At 39.5% G+C, this 21,926-nt stretch overlaps 1 protein-coding gene across 1 annotated transcript; it reads right to left on the reverse strand.

Moving 5' to 3' along the window:
- Positions 1 to 9,294: 9,294 nt before the first annotated feature.
- On the reverse strand, positions 9,295 to 18,410 carry LOC132823686 (tubulin beta-3 chain). Its single transcript, XM_060837646.1, has 4 exons — positions 18,294 to 18,410; positions 14,251 to 14,359; positions 13,106 to 13,216; positions 9,295 to 10,420 (listed from the first exon to the last, which is right to left on the reverse strand). Exons 1-4 carry the CDS (start codon positions 18,348 to 18,350, stop codon positions 9,345 to 9,347), a joined length of 1,353 nt encoding a protein of 450 aa, XP_060693629.1. The 5' UTR covers positions 18,351 to 18,410; the 3' UTR covers positions 9,295 to 9,344.
- Between the last annotated feature and the right edge of the window lie 3,516 nt (positions 18,411 to 21,926).

The raw sequence follows: 21,926 nt of genomic DNA on the forward strand, positions 1-21,926 counted from the left end.
ACCACATCACTCACATCGATAGCCACCTTGAATGACTTTGCATAATTAGATGTGGCTAATACTGGGGCAGTGGTTAACACAGCTTTCAGGCTGTGAAGTGCCTTTTGACAGTCTGCTGTCCACTGAAACATCTTGCCTTTCTTTAGCAATTCAGTGAGTGGAGCAAGGAACAATGTTAAAAATTTGGTACGAATTTTCAATGAAATCCATTCAATCCCAGGAACCATAGTACTGCTCTTTTTGTCAATGGTATGGCAATTCCCCAGTTACCTGTGAGACCATTTGTCCATGTCCAATAACAGGCCCACGAAGGTGGATTTGCGCTTTGGTAAATTCACTTTTAGCCAGGTTTATCACCAAGCCTGCCTTCCAAAATTGATCAAACAAGACCGATAAATGTTGCAAATGTTCCTTCCATGTGTGACTAAAAATCACTAGGTCATCTATATATATATAATGCAGTTGATTAATCTGGCAATAACCTTATTGATTAGTCTCAGAAATGTGGCTGGCGCATTATTCATACCAAACGGCATAACTTTAAACTGAAACAGTCCATTAAGCATTACAAAGCCAAATTTGCCTTCGCTCTTTCTGACAAAGGTATCTGTCAGTATCGTCTGAGCAAATCCAACTTAGAGATACAAGTTGCTTGTCCCACCTTTCCAACCACAGTCTTCCAAATGTGGAATTGGGTATACATCAGTCTTTGTAACTGCATTAACTTTGTAATAGTCTGCACACAACTGTTGGGTACCATCTGGTTTTGGCACCATTGACAAGATGAGCCCCTGCCAATGTAACGCAATTTGGAGCATGCGTTCAATCTCCTTTTGAACCTGTGCCAGCTTTAGAGGGTTATGCCTACAAGGATGTTGCTTAATTGGAACTGCATTTTCTGTATCTAAATCATGCATAATTAGGTTAGTACTTCCCAGCTTATTTCCACATATCTCCCCATGTGATCGTAATTCAGGTCATTTCGATTTTCCTCTGAAAGATAACTCAATAATTTATCCCAAGTTTTGACAACTTTCTCATTGTCCAATTTAATTTGAGGAATATCCAATTCAGAATCCTCTGAACTTGATTCTACCCTCTGTGTTGTAACCACTAACACAGTCTCTTTTGGCTTTCCTTCCCTGTCAAAATACCTATTGAGCATATTCACATGACATAGTCTGTGAGATTTCTTTCTGTCTGGAGTCCTTATCAAATAGTTCACCTCATTCAATTTCCTGTTGACGTGATAAGGTCCAGTAAACCTTGCTTTTAAAGATTCACCTATCACTGGAAGTAATACTAGAACAGCAAAATTGTGAGTTTTTGATTTCTCGTCTGCTTCCTGTTTCATTGTATGCTGTGATACTTTTAAATATTGTCAAGCTAACTCCCCAGCTCTATTTAATTGTTCCCGAAAATTTGACACATAGTCGAAATATGTGGTCTCTCAATGCCGACTTACCAATTTCTCCTTAATCAATTTTAACAGTCTGAAAAACTAATTCAAATGGACTGAATTTGGTCAATTCATTTGATGCATTTCTGATCACAAAATGTGCAAACAGAATTCCCTTATTCCAATCATCTGGATAGTCTTGATTATAAGACTATCATGACTTTTCTGCTCTTCATTGGACACTCTAACCTCACTTTATATAATTGAGCACTTCTTGTCTCTCCGTGATTTCCCGTTACAAGCACCTTTTTCTGGCAAATGTCCTTCAAAAGTACATATCTCCTCATCTTTCAACATCAGAGATTGAGATGACCTGTATCTTTTAACCTCTTTGCCTGCTGCTCCTGGCCTATGCAAGTAAACTTTACCTTCACAGGAATATGGTTTAAGAAGATCTGGCACTTTTTCCTTAACCAACCTCTGACCAGCTTGTACCTTCTGGTGCAGCTTCTAGCCTCCACTGTGTTTCCATTACCACTCCAACAAAATTCACTGGCTTATCCTGTTTTCCTTCATCTGGCTTTCTAGTGCTTTTCCTGAACCACCAAATACTGTGATTTCATCTTCCGCCTGGGAACCCTCCAACCACAAGGGATGAACTCAGATTTCTCCAGTTTCCTCATTTCCCCTCCCCCCACCTTGTCTCAGTCGGTTCCCTCAACTCAGCACCGCCCGCCTAACCTGCAATCTTCTTCCTAACCTCTCCGCCCCCACCCCACTCCGGCCTATCACCCTCACCTTGACCTCCTTCCACCTATCACATCCCCATCGCCCCTCCCCCAAGTCCCTCCTCCCTACCTTTTATCTTAGCCTGCCTGGCACCCTCTCCTCATTCCTGATGAAGGGCTCTGGCCCGAAACGTCGAATTTCCTGTTCCTTGGATGCTGCCTGACCTGCTGTGCTTTAACCAGCAACACATTTTCAGCTCTGATCTCCAGCATCTGCAGACCTCACTTTTTACATTGCTATACAAGCACTGTTTAAACCAATCGAATTCAACACCCAGAACAAAAGACACTAACATCACCACTTTCTGCCTTTGAGTCCAACAACCCTGATCCCAATTGGAACTACAGAACAAATTCCACAAAGAGCCCCCAAGTCTGTTATGGACCAGGATAGAACCCCGCAAAACATTTGAAGAATGTAGCCCACACCCTGACTTCGCTAGCTGTTTTCAACAAATGCAACATGGATATTCCAGGAGTCATACAGTTGGTCGAACCACTTAGTTTTAAAAAAACAAAACAGAATTTAGTTACAAGAATACCGAATGAAACACAAATAACAGAGAACAGAATACTGAATAACTTAACATATCCAAAAACCCAACAGATTCTCCCAACTTAATGATGCTGTTCCAAATATCTGCAACAATCCCTATAAACACCCCTTGGGACAAAGGCAAAATCAAACACAGAGTCTTACAGGAGAGATGTCAGAGAGAGACAGAAAGAGAGGAGAATTGGCATGGACCTGCTTCTTTGTGTCCAGCAGCTTTTACAACTGCCTGATTGCTTTCAGTGAATAGCCAGGTTGCCAAAAACCAAATCAAACCAGAGAAAAGCTGAGCTGGGAGGACTGGCCATTCCCTTTTCATTGTACATGTATATTTTTAATCTGTTAGCTATAATCAAATTAGCCCAAAACCCATCCAAAACCAGACTCTTCAGAATCTGTGTTTTTACAACGCCCTGAAAAAAACAAGGACAACACAACTCTGTTAAAGAAGCAGTATCATCACACATGTGTTTGCCATTCCAGCTGAAAATGTGTTGCTGGAAAAGCGCAGCAGGTCAGGTAGCATCCAAAGAACAGGAGAATCGACGTTTCGGGCATGAGCCCTTCTTCAGGAAGGGCTCTATCTCGGACGACCGAATCAACACGGACATTTCTATCTCGGGCGATCGAATCAACACTGACACCTCCCACCACCAAACCATAATCTCCCATCCACTGCCTCCAACCTCATAGTCCCACAACCCCGCACTGCCCGTTTCTACCTCCTGCCCAAAATCCACAAACCCTGACTGTCCTTGCCGACCCATTGTCTCAGCCTGCTCCTGCCCCATAGAACTCATCTCTGCATACCACGACATGGTCCTGTCCCCCTTAGTCCAAGAACTCCCCACCTACGTTTGAGACACCACCCATGCCCTCCACCTCCTCCATGATTTTTGCTTCCCCGGTCCCCAACGCCTAATCTTCACCATGGACATCCAGTCCCTGCACACCTCCATCCCCCATCACGAAGGGCTCAAAGCCCTCCACTTCTTCCTTTCCCGCCATACCAACCAGTACCCTTCCACTGACACCCTCCTTCGACTGACTGAACTGGTCCTCACCCTGAACAACTTCTCTTTCCAATTCTCCCATTTCCTCCAAACCAAAGGAGTAGCCATGGGCACCCGCATGGGCCCCAGCTATGCCTGCCTCTTCGTAGGATATGTGGAACAGTCCATCTTCCGCAGCTACACTGGCACCACCCCCCACCTTTTCCTCTGCTACATCGATGACTGTATCGGCGCTGCCTCGTGCTCCCACGAGAAGGTTGAACAGTTCATCCACTTTACCAACACCTTCCACCCTGACCTCAAATTCACCTGGACTGTCTCAGACTCCTCCCTCCCCTTCCTAGACCTTTCCATTTCTATCTCGGACGACCGAATCAACACGGACACAGCATCTGCAGTCCTCACTTTCTCCTCTGCCATTCCAGCAGCAAGCTTATATCCTCTTGAACTCTATCACGATGATAGAAATATAGAAAATAAGAACTGGAGTTAGCTTTTGCCCCCTTGAGCCTGTTTCACCATTCAATTAGATCATGTCTTATCACATACCTCAAATCCATTTTCCTGCAGTATCCCCACATCCCTTGATGCCTACAATATTTGGAAATCTGTTGACTTCTACCTTAAATAAGTTCAATGTCTCACCTCGAGAACATTCAGGGAAGAGAATTCCAAAGATTCACTACATTTGTGTTAAAAAAACTCATCTCAATCCTGAATGCCATAGCCCATATTCTGAGTCTGTGTCTTTTGCCTTCAGATGCCCCCCTCCTACTCCAAACCAGGCAAAGCATCCTTCCTGCACCATCCTGTTGAGCCTTGTAAATATCTTGTATGCCTCAATGAGATCACTTCTCATTTTTCTAAACTTGAGAATATAGGCCCAGTCTTCTCAATTTCATCTTAAAGGACAATCCACCCACCCCAGGAATCAGTATGGTGAATTTCTATTTTATTCCCTCAATGGCAAGTATATCTATCCTTCGGTAAAGAGATAAAAATTATACTACATTCTAGCCAACCCCACTGCTTTTAGCAAACTGACAATAACTCATCAAGAGTCTGAACTGATCAGCCATGCATTCCAGGCAGGTTGTCCCATCCAGGTCCAGGTGTTGTCATGATACTCAAATGTGGTCTCACCGAGAATCTATGCATCTGTTTTCTAACTAACCTGCTGAAGATGTTACTACACACCTCTGGAGCACGTGAGACCTGAAAACAGGATTTTTGGTCCAAAGACAATGACTATACACAACTGCAGCAATCCTATTTTATACATGTACTCAGATTTTCTTGCGATAAAGACTAACATTCCATTTGCTACCTCACCTGAACATTCGCTTCCAGTGACTTATGATCTCTTCAGACATTAACACTTCCTAAACTATCACGTTTTAACAAATTCTCTGAATTCTTGTTTTTCCTGCCAAAGTTAATAATTACACATTGTTCCATACTATATTCCATCTGTCATGTTTTATCTATTTATCTAAACTTTCTAAATCTCTCTAAAGCTCTTTTTTTCTCTCTGCACAGCTCACCTGTCCACCTAATTTTATGTCATTAGAAAATGTGGATATTTTACATTTGGTTGCCAAATATAAATCATTTTTACATATAGCATTGTGAATAATTAGGGCCTCAGCACTGATGCCTCCAGTAGTAGCCTGCAAATCTGAGAATGAGTTATTTATTCCTACTCTGGTTTCTATCCATTAACCAGTTATCAATCCATACCAGCATAATACCCAATCTATTGTGCACTGATTTTGTTTTCCAATTTGTCATATGGGAACTAACTGAAAGCCTCCTGAAAACCCAAACACATCATACTCCTTTGCTATTCTGCTAGTTAACACCCTCAAAAACCTCTTGACAAATATGATTTTCCTTTCATAAATTGAGTTATCACATTCTTTATGATAGATTCCAGCTTTTTCCCTACTATTGATGTCAGGCTATTAGGTCTATATTTGTCCATGGTTCACAATACTGCCAGGTTTTGTATTATCTGTAAATTCTGAAATTACACTCTGTATGCCCAAGTCAAGGCCATTAATATATATCAATAAAATTAATTGTCCCAGTACCAACCCCATGGGAACCTCACTTAATACATCAAACAAAAACAGAAATTGCTGGAGAAATCAGCAGGTCTGGCAGCATCCGTGGAGAGAAAGCAGAATTAACATTTCGAGTCCAGCGACCTTTCTTCAGAATAGTTCTGTCTTTGTTCCAGGTTCCCAACATCCACAGTTGTCTTATCTGAATTACTAAAAATCTCCTGCAGTTCAAAATAAATCTACTGCTACTCTGTATCCTGTTATTCAGCAACTTTTTGTCCCTTCTGCTACTGTCCCTTTAAAAACATTCAACTTTATAGTAAACCTATTACATGGCATTTTATCAAACACTATTTCGAAGACTTTGTATAATACACGACGTGCAATAATTTCCTCAACATTCTTTGTTACTTCATCAAAAATCTCAACCAGTTAAGTTTCATATAATTTGCCTTTAACAAATCCCTGCTTGAATTTTACTCCATTCTTGTTCAAATACTTGTGAACTTTGTCCTGGTTTATCATTTAGCTTTTCACAACCAAGGTTAAACTAATTGTGAAGTGCTTTCTGAGTTTTTCTAACCACCATTATTTACAAGGGTGTAACTTTTGTAATTTTTCAATCCCATGCCATCATCCTGTATCTAAAGAGGGTTGGAAGATTATGGTCACTGCCCCTGTAATTTTCACATTTATTTCCTAAAATATCCTTCTATGAATCCTATTGTGTCCAGGGTATTTACTAACTCCACACACTGCTAGACTTTCTAATACGTATTCACTTCTTTTCCGACCTATTCAACAAGTTCCTCTTTCACTACTTCAGTAGCTCTTCTTTGGAAAAGACTATGCAAAGCACTCATTTGTCACGTCACAGTGCCTTCTGAATCCATGTGTATATCTCCTGATTAGCTCCACTCTTCTATTAATATGATTCCAGCTTATGCGTTACTGGACAAGTCAAATCCTCGATAAAAATCTAGCTTGATAGGACATATTTTGACTTGTGTTGGTTTTAAAAGATGGTATATCACTAAAACATAAAACAAACTCTGCAGAATTGAATGCTTATCAATTAACCTGGAGTTTATTAACAGATGACAAAATAGAATGACACCCCAAGCAACCATCAATCTCACCAATATTCAGAATGAAATAACAGGATTGCATATCAGATGACTTATTTACATCCTGGGTGACAAGTAAGTGGTCATCAGCATGTAGTTCTGATCACACCCTAAAGAAAGGATGGGATTGCACGAGAGAGGGTGCAGAAGGGATTCACCAGGATATTGCCTGGACTGGAGCAATTCCATTACAAGGAGGGGCTGGGATTGTTTTCCTTAGAGCAGAGGAGGCTGAGGAGATCAGATTGAGGTGTACAAAGTTCTGAGGGGCTTAGACAGAGTAGATAGGGAGAAATATTTCTTAGTACAGTTTTAAGTTAAGGAGCAGGAGGTTTAGAGGCAATTTGAGGTAACTAGTTTTCATAGAGTGTTGTGGTATCTGGAATTCACTGCCTTGAGGGTGGTAGGGGCAGGAACTCAAGACATTTGAGAAGTATTTAGATAATCACTTGAAGCATACAAGGCTACAGGTCAAGTTCTGTAAAATGGGATCAAAATAGATAGGTGTTTGATGACTAGTGTGGACACAATAGGCTGAAGAACCTCTTTTCTTTATGACTATCTAGAAGGTGCAATTGAGTACAATAGTGCCAATAGTATTCACATATCAAAGACATGTAGTGAAAAATGTGGTGCATGGTGCTTTGCACAGTGAAATAGTACAAGTCCAGGAAATACTACAAGCCCATGTGCCACATGCATGTGCTGGAAGCTTTTACAGAGAGCATTTTGGGAAATTAAACAGCGTTAGAGCAACCTTAATGCAATTGCTATGCATATCCAGTAACTGCTTAAACAAGCACACTCCTACAAGGGAGGTCCACACTGGTATTATTTAAAGGTCAATTTTACAACTTGTAGTTAAAGTACAATTCACTTGTGGTCTTAAAAATTGTGGAAGTATTAACTTTTTGTAAGTGTTTTGAGGAGTTGCTGAATTTGGCATGAACAGTTGCAGCAACCTGAAAGGAAAGGCAGACAAATTTTGTGACCTGTGGCTGCAGTTGGAACATCACTGGCTTTGCATAATGGCTGGTAAATGGTGCACATGCAATATACTTTGTTCATGACAGCAGGTAAAGGAGTCTTCACAAAAGTCCTCCCAACAGGTATTTTCCTGAACTAACCTAGTCAAAAAAGCCAGGTGGTGAAGGATACAACTTTAACTAATTCACTGTTGTAAGATCTGCCAGTTTGTACACAGGTAGATCCCACAAAGAAAGAAACAAAAAAAAAGTTTATTTTGTTAATGGAGGATCAATATCAGCCAGGACATGAAGAAATTCCCTGCACGTATACAAATAATGCTAGTTTAACTGAGCAGGCAGAATGAGCATTGGTTAACATCTCATCCTAAAGATTAGTGCAGCACTCCATCAGTAATGCATTGAAGTATCAGTCTAGTTTATTTGCCCAAAACTCTGGAGCTGCATCTTCAACCCACATTTTTCAGATCTGGGTTGGATGGTGTCACTGAACCAATACAATACAGACATGGCTAAAACGTTGACTGGGGCTATTCAAAAAGGAATGAAAGATATTGCTACAGATTTGGAAGGTGTTAAGCATTTTTCAGAAACAAGGAAGTTGAAGCGTGATTGTTTGGAAGGATAGAACACTTAAGGTTGTCTTGTTGAGGCAGGAGGTTACAAGAGTGATTTGAAAGGGGGGGGGGGGCTCAGTACTTGAGGAGAGACCAATTGAAAATGTCATTTACATAACACAATAGAAATCATCAATTTAAAAAAAAAATTTTTAGTTAGCCAAAGCTGTGGGCTGAAGTTTACAGTTTCCATAGGATTTATGTTTAAAAACAATTAATGGGAGACAGAATTTAGAACAAATACAGAATACTGGGAATGAGGCAACAAGACCTTCCAAACTTTGTCAAAGTTTTGAAACCATACTGCAATTTTAAGCTTAGTAATTAGTCTTCATGGAGGCTTGAATTGGCTTAATAATGTATATGAATGTGCCAATGTCATGCATTAAGGTAAGCAACATGGATGTAGTCCTCATTATATAGGATATTGACATTGCTCCTCAAGAATAATTTGAAAATTGCTTAAATCACAAGTTTTCATAAATTGCTCAACATCAGAAAATGTTTCACAGCAATAATTTATTAAATATTCAAAAAATAAATTGGCAAAACAGTAAAAAATAAAAAAAATCAGGAACTTGTGTTATTAAAATAAAATCAGGAGTTTTAAATATCTAGAACTTAATTGTTTGGTGACCAATATGGAGTGTAAAGAGGATAAGAGGGTAAGGCTATCAGAAGCAAGTAATCTATGACTGAGCTAACTCGTAGTAAAGACAAGTAAAAGCACAATGAGGAGATCCAAGGTAAACTATCTTTTCAAATCATCTTGGTAGACAATGACTGATTCAGGTTTCACTTTGGACCTTGTGCTTCAGATTCTTCCTCGTCATCCTCATACATCTCTCCTTCTTCATCTGCTGTGGCATCTTGGTACTGTTGGTATTCAGATACAAGATCATTCATGTTACTTTCTGCTTCAGTAAACTCCATCTCATCCATGCCCTCACCAGTGTACCAGTGCAAGAACGCCTTCCTGCGGAACATAGCTGTGAACTGTTCAGAGATGCGTTTGAAAAGCTCCTGGATAGCAGTGCTGTTTCCAATGAAAGTGGAGGACATCTTAAGTCCACGGGGTGGGATATCACAAACAGCCACCTTAACATTGTTGGGGATCCATTCCACAAAGTAGCTGCTGTTCTTGCTCTGGATAGCCAACATTTGCTCATCAACTTCCTTCATGGACATCTTGCCTCTGAAGACAGTGGCGACTGTCAGGTACCTACCATGACGAGGATCACAAGCTGCCATCATATTTTTGGCATCAAACATCTGCTGGGTGAGTTCTGGGACAGTCAAAGCTCTGTACTGCTGGCTTCCTCGGGCTGTCAGTGGAGCAAATCCTGGCATAAAGAAGTGTAGGCGTGGGAAAGGTACCATATTCACTGCAAGCTTCCTCAGATCGGCATTAAGCTGCCCAGGAAACCTCAGGGAAGTGGTGACCCCACTCATGGTAGCAGATACCAAGTGGTTAAGGTCTCCATAGGTGGGTGTTGCAAGTTTGAGGGTCCTGAAGCAGATATCGTAGAGCGCTTCATTATCTATGCAGTAAGTTTCATCTGTGTTTTCTACAAGCTGGTGGATTGAGAGAGTCGCATTGTATGGTTCTACCACTGTGTCAGAAACTTTTGGAGAAGGAACAACGCTGAAAGTGTTCATAATTCTGTCAGGGTATTCCTCACGAACTTTGCTAATAAGGAGGGTTCCCATGCCAGACCCTGTGCCTCCACCCAGGGAATGAGTGAGTTGAAAGCCTTGCAGACAGTCACAATTTTCACATTCTTTCCTTACTACATCAAGGACTGAATCCACCAACTCTGCACCTTCTGTGTAATGGCCCTTTGCCCAGTTGTTTCCAGCTCCACTTTGTCCTATGATTAAAAAGGATGTCAAACACATGTAAACATTAAAACAGATGATAAACAGTGAGCATGCAAGGTATAAGCAAGTGTACAAATAGCTACTAGTATGGAGTAGATTTTCTATTGAGGTAAAATGTCTTTCTACATAAATCAATGTAATTTGATTTTTGTGATTTGACTTCTTACTCTGGTGGCTATATTAGAAGTTTATCTATATCAGCACATAACCAACAAAACGTAGTTATTGCCAGCAATCAACTAAAACAATACCGAAGTTATCTTTTTATTGTTGTGATTATATGAAACTTTCAATCAACTCACTTTGCCCAGATCAGACAATGGTGATTTTATAGAGACAAAGATGCACTTCAAAATTAATAAGCACATTTATAATTAAAGTTGAATTACTATCAAAACATAATTAAGATCTGTAAGATGGTTAGTCCCCTTGGATGATGCCTATAGAAAGTCCAACACATGTGCAATTTCCCCATGAACAGTTACTGGGCCAGTTTGCCTACTGACTGCCATCAGATAAGAGTCCATGCCTGATGAGACTTAAAGGTGACTAAAGTAGTGGACAGGAGAGAATATCTCTGAAAGTTATTCATGATTTCAAGAAGGCATGCAATAAAGCATCTCATAAGAGACTTATCCAAAACTAAAACTCATGGAATTGAAAACCATTATTGATCTGGATAGGACATTGGCTGAGTGGAAGGAGACACAACAGTGATAATGGGTAAATATTCCATCTGGTAACATGTAACTAGTGATACCATGAAACAATCCCTGTTGGAGCCTCAATTATTTATAGTATTGATTAATGACTTAGATGTTGACATAGAAAGCTGTGAATCTAAATTTGGCATGAATCAAAATGACTGGCAATGTATACAATGTAGATGCAAGTATAATAGTAAAACATGATATGGATAAAGTGAACAGACAACTGTAGTAAATGGAAATTGGAGGTCATCCATGCTGAATCAAAACAATGAAGTCTAAGTAATATGGCAGTCACAACATATATAGTACTACCTCATCATAAACAGGTGCAGAAAATATCAAAAGGCTGAAATGTTGCTTTCTTATCTAGAAAACTAGAATAAAAGTGGGTAGGAATTATGTTTCAGTTATCTAAGCCCTGGTTGGATTAACTCTAACATACCGAGAGAGTTATAGATAACCTGTCTTGGGAAAGATGCATTAGCCTTGGAGTTTGATCTGAGAGTTTACGAGAAGAATACTTGGCCTTAATTTTTTTAGTTTTATGATGTGGGTCTTGCAATAAATGCTGGCTCAGTCACCACATCCCTAACTGCCCTTGAACTGAAGGGCCTGTTAGACCATTTCAGGGGGCAGTGTTAAGTCTCAATGCTGTGCATGTGAGTCACACATAGGGAAGACCATGTAAAGATATCAAACTTTCCTTCCCCAATAGGTACTAGCAAAAAGGGTGGGTTTTTAAATGACAATCGTGTTTAGTAACTGAGAATGAACTAGAGTTGGGAAGTATGACTAACAATTAGTAGACACATTCCTAATGTAAAATTTGGAACAGTTCCATTAATTGTGAATTGCATAAAGATGGGTAATCTTATGAATAAAGTTCATTGTGAATGAAGGGTGGTGGGTAAGGGGATGGTGACTGGCGAAAGAATGGAATAATACTCAAACAAAAGAAACAAGGTGACATTCGAGTTAGCCATGGACAAAATTACTTCAGAGACACCATAAATGCACAATGAGTTAAATTACAAAATTGAATTCCATTTCATATACAGACATTGGGAATTACAAAGTGAGAAATAACAGATGGGTAGGTGGGAGCATAGCGTAATGTCATTAGACTCACCATGACAGACAGTGAAATTTGAATTCAACAGAAATCTGGAATAGAACTGACCTAATAGCAACACGTAACAAGTGTCAATTGTCATAAAAACCTATCTGGTTCACTAACATCCTTTAGGGAAGTAAATGTGCCATCTTTACCAGCCCAGTCTACATGGCACAAGACCCACAACAGTGTGGTTGACACTTAATTTGTCTGAGCAATTAGGGATGTGCAATAAATGCTGGTCTAGCCAGCAACACTTACATCCCATGAACAAGTTTTAAAAAGATGGGTAGAAATTTATCCAAATGCAGTTTTTTCAACTATTTGCCTGGCATATGGTCAAAAGCATCTTACTCGTTGCAAAGCCTGAATTTCTGATTACTTGTCTTAGCATCAACTGTTCATAAGTCATTTGAGCTGCAGAAACTGTTGGGTGGGGATGAAGAGTGTGGTTGTGGGGATATGGAGCAATCACAACTGTCATGGTACTTGCAGTTATTACATCTAACCTTCAAGGGAAAAAAACGTTGGTTCCAAAAACTTAACTTGAAAGCCTTTAAGATTTGTCCTTGGGCAATTAATTTATATGTAGAATGGTGGTGGTGGTGGACGAGGAAGAGAACCACTAGATTCCTGAAAATCCACAATCTAGACACTATTGAGCCTTTCAATATCCCCCAGATGCTGGTCATTGTTGCTCTGGTTTTCCAACTAGCATGCAGGGGATCAAATGGCCAATTTCTAATATGACATAAGCAATCAAATTAATTAATGGTTGATGTTTTTTTGTAAAATTCTAGTTTTATCCAATATTTTTCATTTTTTCTGTTTTGGAGATGATGTCTACATACCAAAGATAAAATTGTCTGGTCTGAAAAGATGTCCGAAGGGCCCTGATCGGACACTATCCATTGTGCCTGGTTCCAGATCCACTAAAATGGCTCTGGGTACATATTTAAGAGCTGCAAAAGGAACAAACATCACAATAATCAATATATCTGCTTTAACATTTGTCAAAAGGAAATTTGGTACAACTATGGAGTTATTCAAATACATCTACAGAATCCATCTACCAGGCCCGTTGTCAAGGAAAGGCCGCCAGCATTCTCAAAGATCCATCCCACCATGGAAATGTTTTTCTACAACCTCTACCATCGGGGAGAAGGTACAGAACCTGAACACACGCACCAGCCGGTTTCGAAACAGTTTCTACCCTATTGTTGTTAGAATACTGAATGGACCCAGTTTTAATATTCGCCTGTACTGTGTTTTTGGTTTTGCTGCTGTTTACCTATTATTTACTGATCTATGCTACTTAACTCTGATCTGCCTATATTGCTCGCAAGACAAAGCTTTTCACTGTGCCTTGGTACACGTGACAATAAATTCAATTCAATACATTCATTCCGAAAATCACAAACTTTCACCCACATTGCCCAGGTATCATTGCTATGACTTCACAACATGATTTCCTGCTTTAGCAAATCTTTTTCCCATTCCATGAGTGAGATATCCCAGGAGTTCAATTGCTCTCAATGCCAAATTTGAGATATTCCATTTTTTGTATTATTGACAAACTGTGATGCATGTCTAATAGGACACCAGAACAAGTTAAAAGCATCAAATCCAGAGTAGCAATTTGTTAAGTTTCTGCTTTAAACATTTCAAAAGTTAAAAGTTAACTTTCAAATATAATCTGTATTTGTTTATTCTGTACTTTAAATATTCACATAGCTGAATTCCAATTAACAAAACACATTAAACAACACTAAGTGTTTAGAGTAAATATTGGTTTTTGCCTACAACTAAGTTGTCCAGGAATATTACATAATTTGTGGCTCACCTCCCTCTCCCCTCTCCCCTCTCTCCCCCCCCCCCCCCCCCGATTTCAGTAAAAACATTTGACTTTATTAAATAATGCACCTAATTCTGAAATGCAGTTTTTGCTTGACATGGTTCATAATGATCACTGGCATTATGTAACACTATTACTTACAAGATGCTTCATTGTAGTAGACACTAATTCGCTCCACTTGCAAGTCTGAGTCACCCACATAATTTCCACTGGGGTCAATTCCATGCTCGTCACTGATGACCTCCCAAAACTGAAAATAATGGAAGGAAGATCAAGAAATAGGAGATACCCATCCAACCAGCCAGATTAATTATTAATTAAGCTCATACCAGGAAGGTAACAGAATAGCTACTTCAACCAATGTATGGATTTTGGTATGTGACTAATTATTATAATGTGACAAAATGATGGATGCAGGTCAATTACTGGCTTCAACCCAACCAGATATAATTGCTTTTATTCACTTCCATTTCCACGTCCTGATTTCTACTTAAATGTAGTCAGGTCGGTTTAAAGAAAAAAAAACATGGTTTTTGCTTTGCCTTAGCTGAGATCCAAAAAGGATATATACATTTCAACATCCATACAGTATAAATGCTGTTTTCACTTTACTCTGGTATTTCTTGAAAATTATTCTGGTGAGTACAACACAAAAGCCTTCAACTAATTATTTGGTTTTTTTCCAGTAATACACAAAATCAACTCCCTTTGTCAACTACCTAAACTAGGTATCTAATTTCCAAAGATTCAAGAAAAAAAGATGAAAAATGCTCAAGTTGTTTTTCATCTCTGTGGTAACGATAGCCTGAATAAATGGTCTGCTCACTCGCAGTAATTACCTTAAACATCAAAAGCAGCAGGGATAGGGACAGCAAGCAAAACAAATTATATGGTGCTTGACACTATGATTTATATATTCTTTGCATTCAAAATTAACAGAATATTATTAGTGAATGATGTCTTTTTAGCATCAATTGCATTTAGTGATATGGCAGGTCACAAACTGTATTAAATGCATAGCGAAAAAAGGCTTTCAGCTATGACATTCTTTGTAACTTGAATTTTTTCTTAAGCATAATTCATTGAAAAACTAACATATCTAACAGCAAGTTGTATTGTATACATTCCTGACATAATTTTTAAAAATTCAACTTAGACAAAGCTGAATTTCAGTGAAAATACATATTTATCCTCTAAAGAAATAGTCGAGCAAAAAGCCATTATACTCTCATTATCTTAAAGTCATTACTATTTAGTTACAATTCATCATTGCTTTTTAAAAGCAGCATGTAAATTAGTTGAAAAGAGAGCACAGTCACTTCCATTATTAACAGCAGGATTTACCAAATGAATTGTATTTTGTGATTTTCATGAACAAAGAAGATCACCACAGCAATACAGAGAATTCACCTGTAAAATTATTTTACTTATTCAGAAAAATGGATTATTTGCAATGCATTCAAATTTGCACTCTAAGAGTCACCTCAATCAGCACCTGACCATGGTGCTGAAAGTGCCAACATTAACTTATGGTACATTTTACCCCCAGCTAATTTTTAGAGATTAATTTGGTTGCTTGAGTGGACAAAGTAGCTTTAATGTTTTTCTGCATCTCCTGGGGGTATAGTTAATTGAGTAGGAGCCCTCAGCTGTCCAATAAATTTGAATTTCCATTTTGTCTCATTCATCATAAGCTCACCTATATTTGAACACCAGCTGGCAGACGCAGTACCGATTTAATTTCTTCCTCTGTGCACTCCAGAGAGTAAATTAGATACAATCTGGCTCCTCCTGGTTCTATTATTCATCTCAGACCCACATATCTCAAATTTTTCACAGATTCATGTTTAATGTTTCTAAAAATTACCGTGTATATTTAAAACATGACTTTAGCCAATAAGTAGCATATATTACATAATTTCTAAAAGGATGATGTAGTTAAAGATACAGTTAGAAGTACACTGTCCATTCACCTTGATCAATGATCTGATGTAGCTAAACTGAGGAGATGAAGTCTCCCCTTTCTGCTTGCTGTAGGGTTAACATGAATCCTGTTTCTAGTAGACCATAAACAGCTTCGTGAAGCATGATTCAAATTGTATCAGATGCCCAGAACTTATTAGCATGCTTGATCTTGGAAGAAAAATGTCACACTAAGGATCTTCTCTTTCTGTTTGCCCAAAACATTAGGACATTAAGTCTATAGTAAGCCAAAGCTGTACTGATGAGGGAGTATCCGATGCTGATGCATGATCACAAAAACAGAACAAAACGTTATACTTGAAAATTCAACAGACACATCAGGGCACAAACAAAGTTTCAGCCCTGACTGCTATTTGTTTTGTTATTTGAGATGTGGATTGCATTTTTTTTGTTTTAATTCAGATTCTCAATGTTGTGTTTGTTCTTTGATAGTCATGTTAATCTGAGAAAAGTGAGATTTTTACTGATACACTATGCCTCGCTATGCTGTAATATCACAGCCTGTTCATACATGCTATTAGAACAACAACTGCAATGATATGGCTGGTGTTATCGACTTGAATGGATTATTTTTCTAAAATTGTGTTCTCAAGTCTCTAAAATGGAGGTCTGAGAGCAAAAACTACCCAATTTCATAGGTTTACTAAATTAAAATATCTATTTGTTTGGCCAATCTTTGAGGTTAATTAAGACCCTGGCTTTGTTGGACCACTGACTGAGAATGATTCAATTCTTCTCCCTCGAAAGAAAAAGCTCCTCAGAATGCTGGCTGCAAAGAATGGAAAATAACTCTTTAGTAGGACACCTGGATTGTAGTAATGCATCTCCTTGGTTGCATCAAAACCAGCCACACCCATATTCAAGCCTGAATCCTTCTTGATGGAGAGATTAGTGAAAAAGCCACCTCCAGGCAAACATTGAAATCCCTGGGTATTGTGATCCCACCCACATAACCCATCTGAGTGCTGCACTGGTAGGTATCCCCAGAAGTGGATTTAGACACAAACGACCTTGCGCCAGCTCTTGTGGATTGGGCTACTCACCAGAATCAATCTTTAACTCTTCAAATATTGCAATCATACCAGTATTTATCTTGGATGAATCAGTGTCTAACTATTCATGATATGCTGCTAATAATTGCTGTTTCACATTTAAACAACCATTTGAGTAATCCTTCAAGATCATTACTAAACCCAAAGCTTCTAATCGCATACCCAATGAGCTATGATTTTTCCTGAGCACATGAATTGCTCTCTGCAGCAATCAGATTTCACTCCACTTGTGTTTATTCGGATTCCATGTTTTGATCAAACTTGTTTCATTTGGTAACAGGAGAGATTCTATGTATAATTTTACTTACTCTGGTAGTAAATCTTGAAAATGGACAAAGTGGCTACATGACAGAACAATTAAAAAATTGGAACAATTTGTAAATTGCTCCATCCGGTGCACTTTTACCGAATACTATCGTTAAGTATTTGTTTAGAGATGTTTTAAATTAAAAAAATTTGGAACAGATTCTCTAAGTGAATGGAAGCGGAGATGACAATGACCCATTACAAGGTTATCCACGTTAGAGATCGGACTGTTAACATGACTTCGATGACAACTCTGAAAGAAGGCTCTTTGTCTCCCCAGTATTGGTACCACGGCTCCACCCCGACGGTGCTGGTTTCCTTGCAGAGCCAGGGTTTGCTGGGGCTGTCCTCGGACGGTGCGGCACGGAGGAACTAATCCCTTTTTCCGCTCGTATCTGCAGTCTCGGGCGTGGCTGTCTGCAGAGCCCACGTCTCTGCCGAAAGCAGCCCACAGGCACAGATTCCAGAACAAACCTGCAAATGTCACAATGTAACAAAAGAACGACGAAACCCCAGCTAAGATAACGGCAAGCTGGAAAACGCTATTGTAAATCCCTACGCTGACTCATGAAACGTAAGAAATGGGAAAATCATAACAGAAGTAATTATATTTGGCAATAGAAATAATTACATTTAACGCAGAACAAAAGAAGCTTATTTGTTGAACTATGCTGTTAATTACCAGAACCAAAACAGGATTCCACATTAGCTCCATATCAGATTATGGAATTTCGTTTTTACAAAACAATGAAATTTAAGCTTTATTTCAAATTTGCTAATATTCTTTAATGTCCTACCCTTTGTCATAACCACACAAATACTTCGATATTAAGCAGAATTTACCTTGGCACCAATCTGGTTGCCACACTGGCCAGCCTGGATGTGGACAATCTCTCTCATCCTCTTGCTGTTGTTTTCTTTTGCCTCCTTACCGTGACTGAATGAACAACTCAACGCCGCTGCTTCTGGCTGGGGAAAGGCGTTGGAATGGTGCTGTCCACGCTTTTATAGAATTGCCTTGCACCAGCTGATCAGTGCCCCCAGGAGGGCGGGGACCGAGCCGGGTGACGTCAGTCTCCCGGGAGACTGGGCTAAGCAGCCAATCAGGATGGCGGGGATACTGCAACATCCCTGCACTGCTCGAGTCGCCTCCCACGAAATGCATCACCTCTGCTGCAAATATTACTGCCCCGTCCGATTGTGTGCGCCATATTGGGGCAAAATGATGTGTAACTATGCATTTACCACAACATCAGGTCGTTAGCAATGCTGGAGATATAGGTCTTTGTCAGCAATGTTAATGCGTTGCAAAATTCTGCTTTAAAATTAGGTTAGATTTGTGTTGCCTTTCAAAGATGCATACAGTGCAATACAGGAAAGTGTTTCCGAGAGTTTAAAATGCAGATGCCAAAGCGAAGTACTGCGAATCCCGGGAACCTGAAAGAAAAACAGTAAATGCTAGAAATATTCAGCAGGTCAGGCAACTTTTGTGGAAAGAGATACAGAATTAACATTTGGGTTCTGTGACCTTTCATCAGGACTCAAAGATCGGGACAGGAGGGATGAAATGGTCTTAACGTGGAAGGAAAGAAGCAAAATCGTTTCCAGAGGATACGTGAACGGCAGTATAGCTGGTGTTGGAAATGAATAAGAGAAAAATAAAACAGTAGAGTGAAAAACAGTGAAAGCTGAGATGATGATCCAAAAGTGTCCACTCAAGTATTGAGGTCAGAAAGCAGTGAAGTGCCTTATTGAAGGATGTATAATTCAGTAAGCTTACATTGAGGTTCTCTGGAACAGGCCATGGAGATCAGTGTGAGGGTAACGTAGATAGTTCAAATAACAGGTAACGGGAACCTGGGAGTCATGCCTATGGATTGAGCAGACGTATTCGGCAAGACACACTTTTTCCACATTTGGACTCTGCAGTATAGTGAGGGTCACATTGTAAGTGATATATACAGTATACTAAATGCAGAGTAGCATCAGTAAATTGCTATCTCATTTGGAGAATTTACGACTGTGGATGGTGAGAAGGAAGTAGATAAAAAGGACAGGTATTGCATTTCCCACAATAGAATGGAAAGGGGTTGACTGAGGAATGGATCACTGTTGTGGAGGAAATGGTCAGTTCAGAATGCTGCAAGAATTGCAGCTGGTGGTTGTGGAAATGGTGGACAATGATTCATTTCTTTTGCATGAATGATGGTGTCACTAAAAAGACATTCGTTGTCCATCTCTTGAACTAAATGACTTACTAGGACATTTCAGAAAACAGTTCAGAATTAAATACATTGTTGTGGATTTAGAGTCACATGTAGATCAGACTAGGTAATGATAGTGGATTTCGTTCTCTGAAGGACATTAATGAACCAGATGGGTTTTTACATTAATAGTTGCATGGTCCCCATTAGACTGGGGTTTAATTCTGGGATTTGAATTCCATCTGTCATGATGGAATTCAAACCTATGTGTAGAGATCCTCCCCTGATGCTCTGAAATGCCTGTCTAATGAGATTACCACTACACCATCACCTGATTACATAGGCTTATGGAGTGTTGGGGTAGAAGGGGAGAATGAAGGAAACTTTTTGATGGATCTGGGTGGTGGGGTATGGGGGGACAAAAACAAACGCATAAAATGAAAAAACAAGATCAAATGCTGAAATATCACAGAGATGGGAGATCATAATTTGGGGGAAAAGGAAGACAAATTGGATGCATTAATCTGGAAGACTGCATCATCCATTCAGCTGTGACAGAAATAGATAAACTGAGAATGGGATGGAGTTCTTATAGTAGGTAGAGTGTGAGGAAATGTACTCTTGATAGATGTTGGAGTCAATGACCTTCTAATGAATGTTACTTGATGCTTATCATTGGAAATGGAAGCAGAAAAGTCCAACATGGAAAAAAAGACAGGGAGATGAAGAGAGAAGAGTATTGTAAAGGTGAGAGAAGAGCATTGATTGAAAGTAAGGTTGATCAAATTTGAGAGTCAGAAGCAGCACTGATAAAGTTATCATCATGTTTTACATGGTGTAGTAACATCTATTCTGGGCTAACCATGAGCTGATTGGCTGGGTGCTTAAGAATTGCAATAATATCATAATCACATAGCACCAGTTAAAACTAGTCAGCACTGCTTACAGCTAGATAGCGTCTCTCTTAAAAGGCAGATAAATTGTGGCTGAAGTGATGACAGTAGTTATTTCTAACCTGGGAAAACAAGCCAATAATATAAGGTGGGAGAGAGTGAGCTCCAAGCTTCTCTGACATTGCACTGAAGGCTCTATTGGAGAATATTCACAGGAGAAGAGATGTTTCATATCTAGAGAGGGCAAGGAGGACCTCTCAGAAAGCTGTGAAAAGACAGTCAGAAAGCTGTGAAAACTGATAGTCTTCAAGATCTATTGATATCCTTTCAGTCAAACCTTGAGGACCTTAATGCAGTTCTACAGCAAATTCAGTGTTATTATATAAGTGGTCAAGGTTAGTGAATGCGGCTTCAAATGCCATATCTCAAATTATACCATTAACTTCACACATTGCTCAATGCACTCCTGATATATTCTACACTGCACCATCATAGTTTAGCACAACAGCATGCCTCATACCCATATTTCACTGGCTGCACATACTGCCAGCTATTTAATCAAGACAATGACATCAGCCAAAGAGATTGCAGAAGACTCAGGCACATTTCTCTCCTGCAAGACAGGTAAACAATTAGAAGTAGTGGATCATAACTGAGGGGGTCAGATGCACCTTTACATAACCCCTATGATGGAGATAAAGCTGGCCATTATTGGGAAGCCCATTGGTGAGGCAGTGCCCATTTTGGCACTAATGGCATCAGAGATGCCCGCATCTGCATACTTAATTCTGCATCTTACTGTTCACCTTCCTCATTCCACACTCTGTTCTGAATTACAAGTTACTGATGGTGCAAGTACGCATCTCTTGCCTTTCCTCCGAGCCTGCACCAGAGTCTTATCTCTTTTTGTCTTTTTGGATAACCAAGAAATGCAAACCGATTTTGCATTTCTTGATATGTATTTGAAGGAAAATGTGCAGATTTATGGGGAAAGGGTTGGGAAATAGGAGTAATAGGTAACACTTTCAGAAGCCAGCATGATAAATTGACTAGCCTTCTTTGGTGCAGCATCATTCTGCAATTCTGAAAAAGAAAACACTGTCCAACTAATTTCATAATCACAGCCGCTGGCTTAGATACTGCTTGTAATTTAGAGAGAAATATAGAGGCGTGATCAGTATTTGGTATGACAGTGGGAACAAGTAGGCTGTAACCAATGCAAGGCAAGGTACAAAGACAGGGGGAGGTTTTGTCCCAGTGGTATTATTGCAGGACTGTTAATCCAGAGACCCAGATAATGTTCTGGGGATCCAGGTTCAAATCTCACCATGGTAGATGAATTTGGGTGGCATGGTGGCTCAGTGGTTAGCACTGCTGCC

Source organism: Hemiscyllium ocellatum, chromosome 17 (genome assembly GCF_020745735.1).
Source record: "Hemiscyllium ocellatum isolate sHemOce1 chromosome 17, sHemOce1.pat.X.cur, whole genome shotgun sequence".
NCBI lineage: Eukaryota > Metazoa > Chordata > Chondrichthyes > Orectolobiformes > Hemiscylliidae > Hemiscyllium > Hemiscyllium ocellatum.

What these genes read in the sequence shown, in the direction of transcription:
- LOC132823686 (XM_060837646.1), bottom strand. Translation starts at nt 18,350, where the DNA reads ATGAGAGAGATTGTCCACATCCAGGCTGGCCAGTGTGGCAACCAGATT. An exon ending in CTACTACAATGAAGCATCTT is followed by an intron (nt 13,217 to 14,250) that starts GTAAGTAATAGT and finishes TTCCTTTTGCAG; the next exon opens with CTCTTAAATATGTACCCAGA. An exon ending in ACCAGACAATTTTATCTTTG is followed by an intron (nt 10,421 to 13,105) that starts GTATGTAGACAT and finishes TTTTAATCATAG; the next exon opens with GACAAAGTGGAGCTGGAAAC.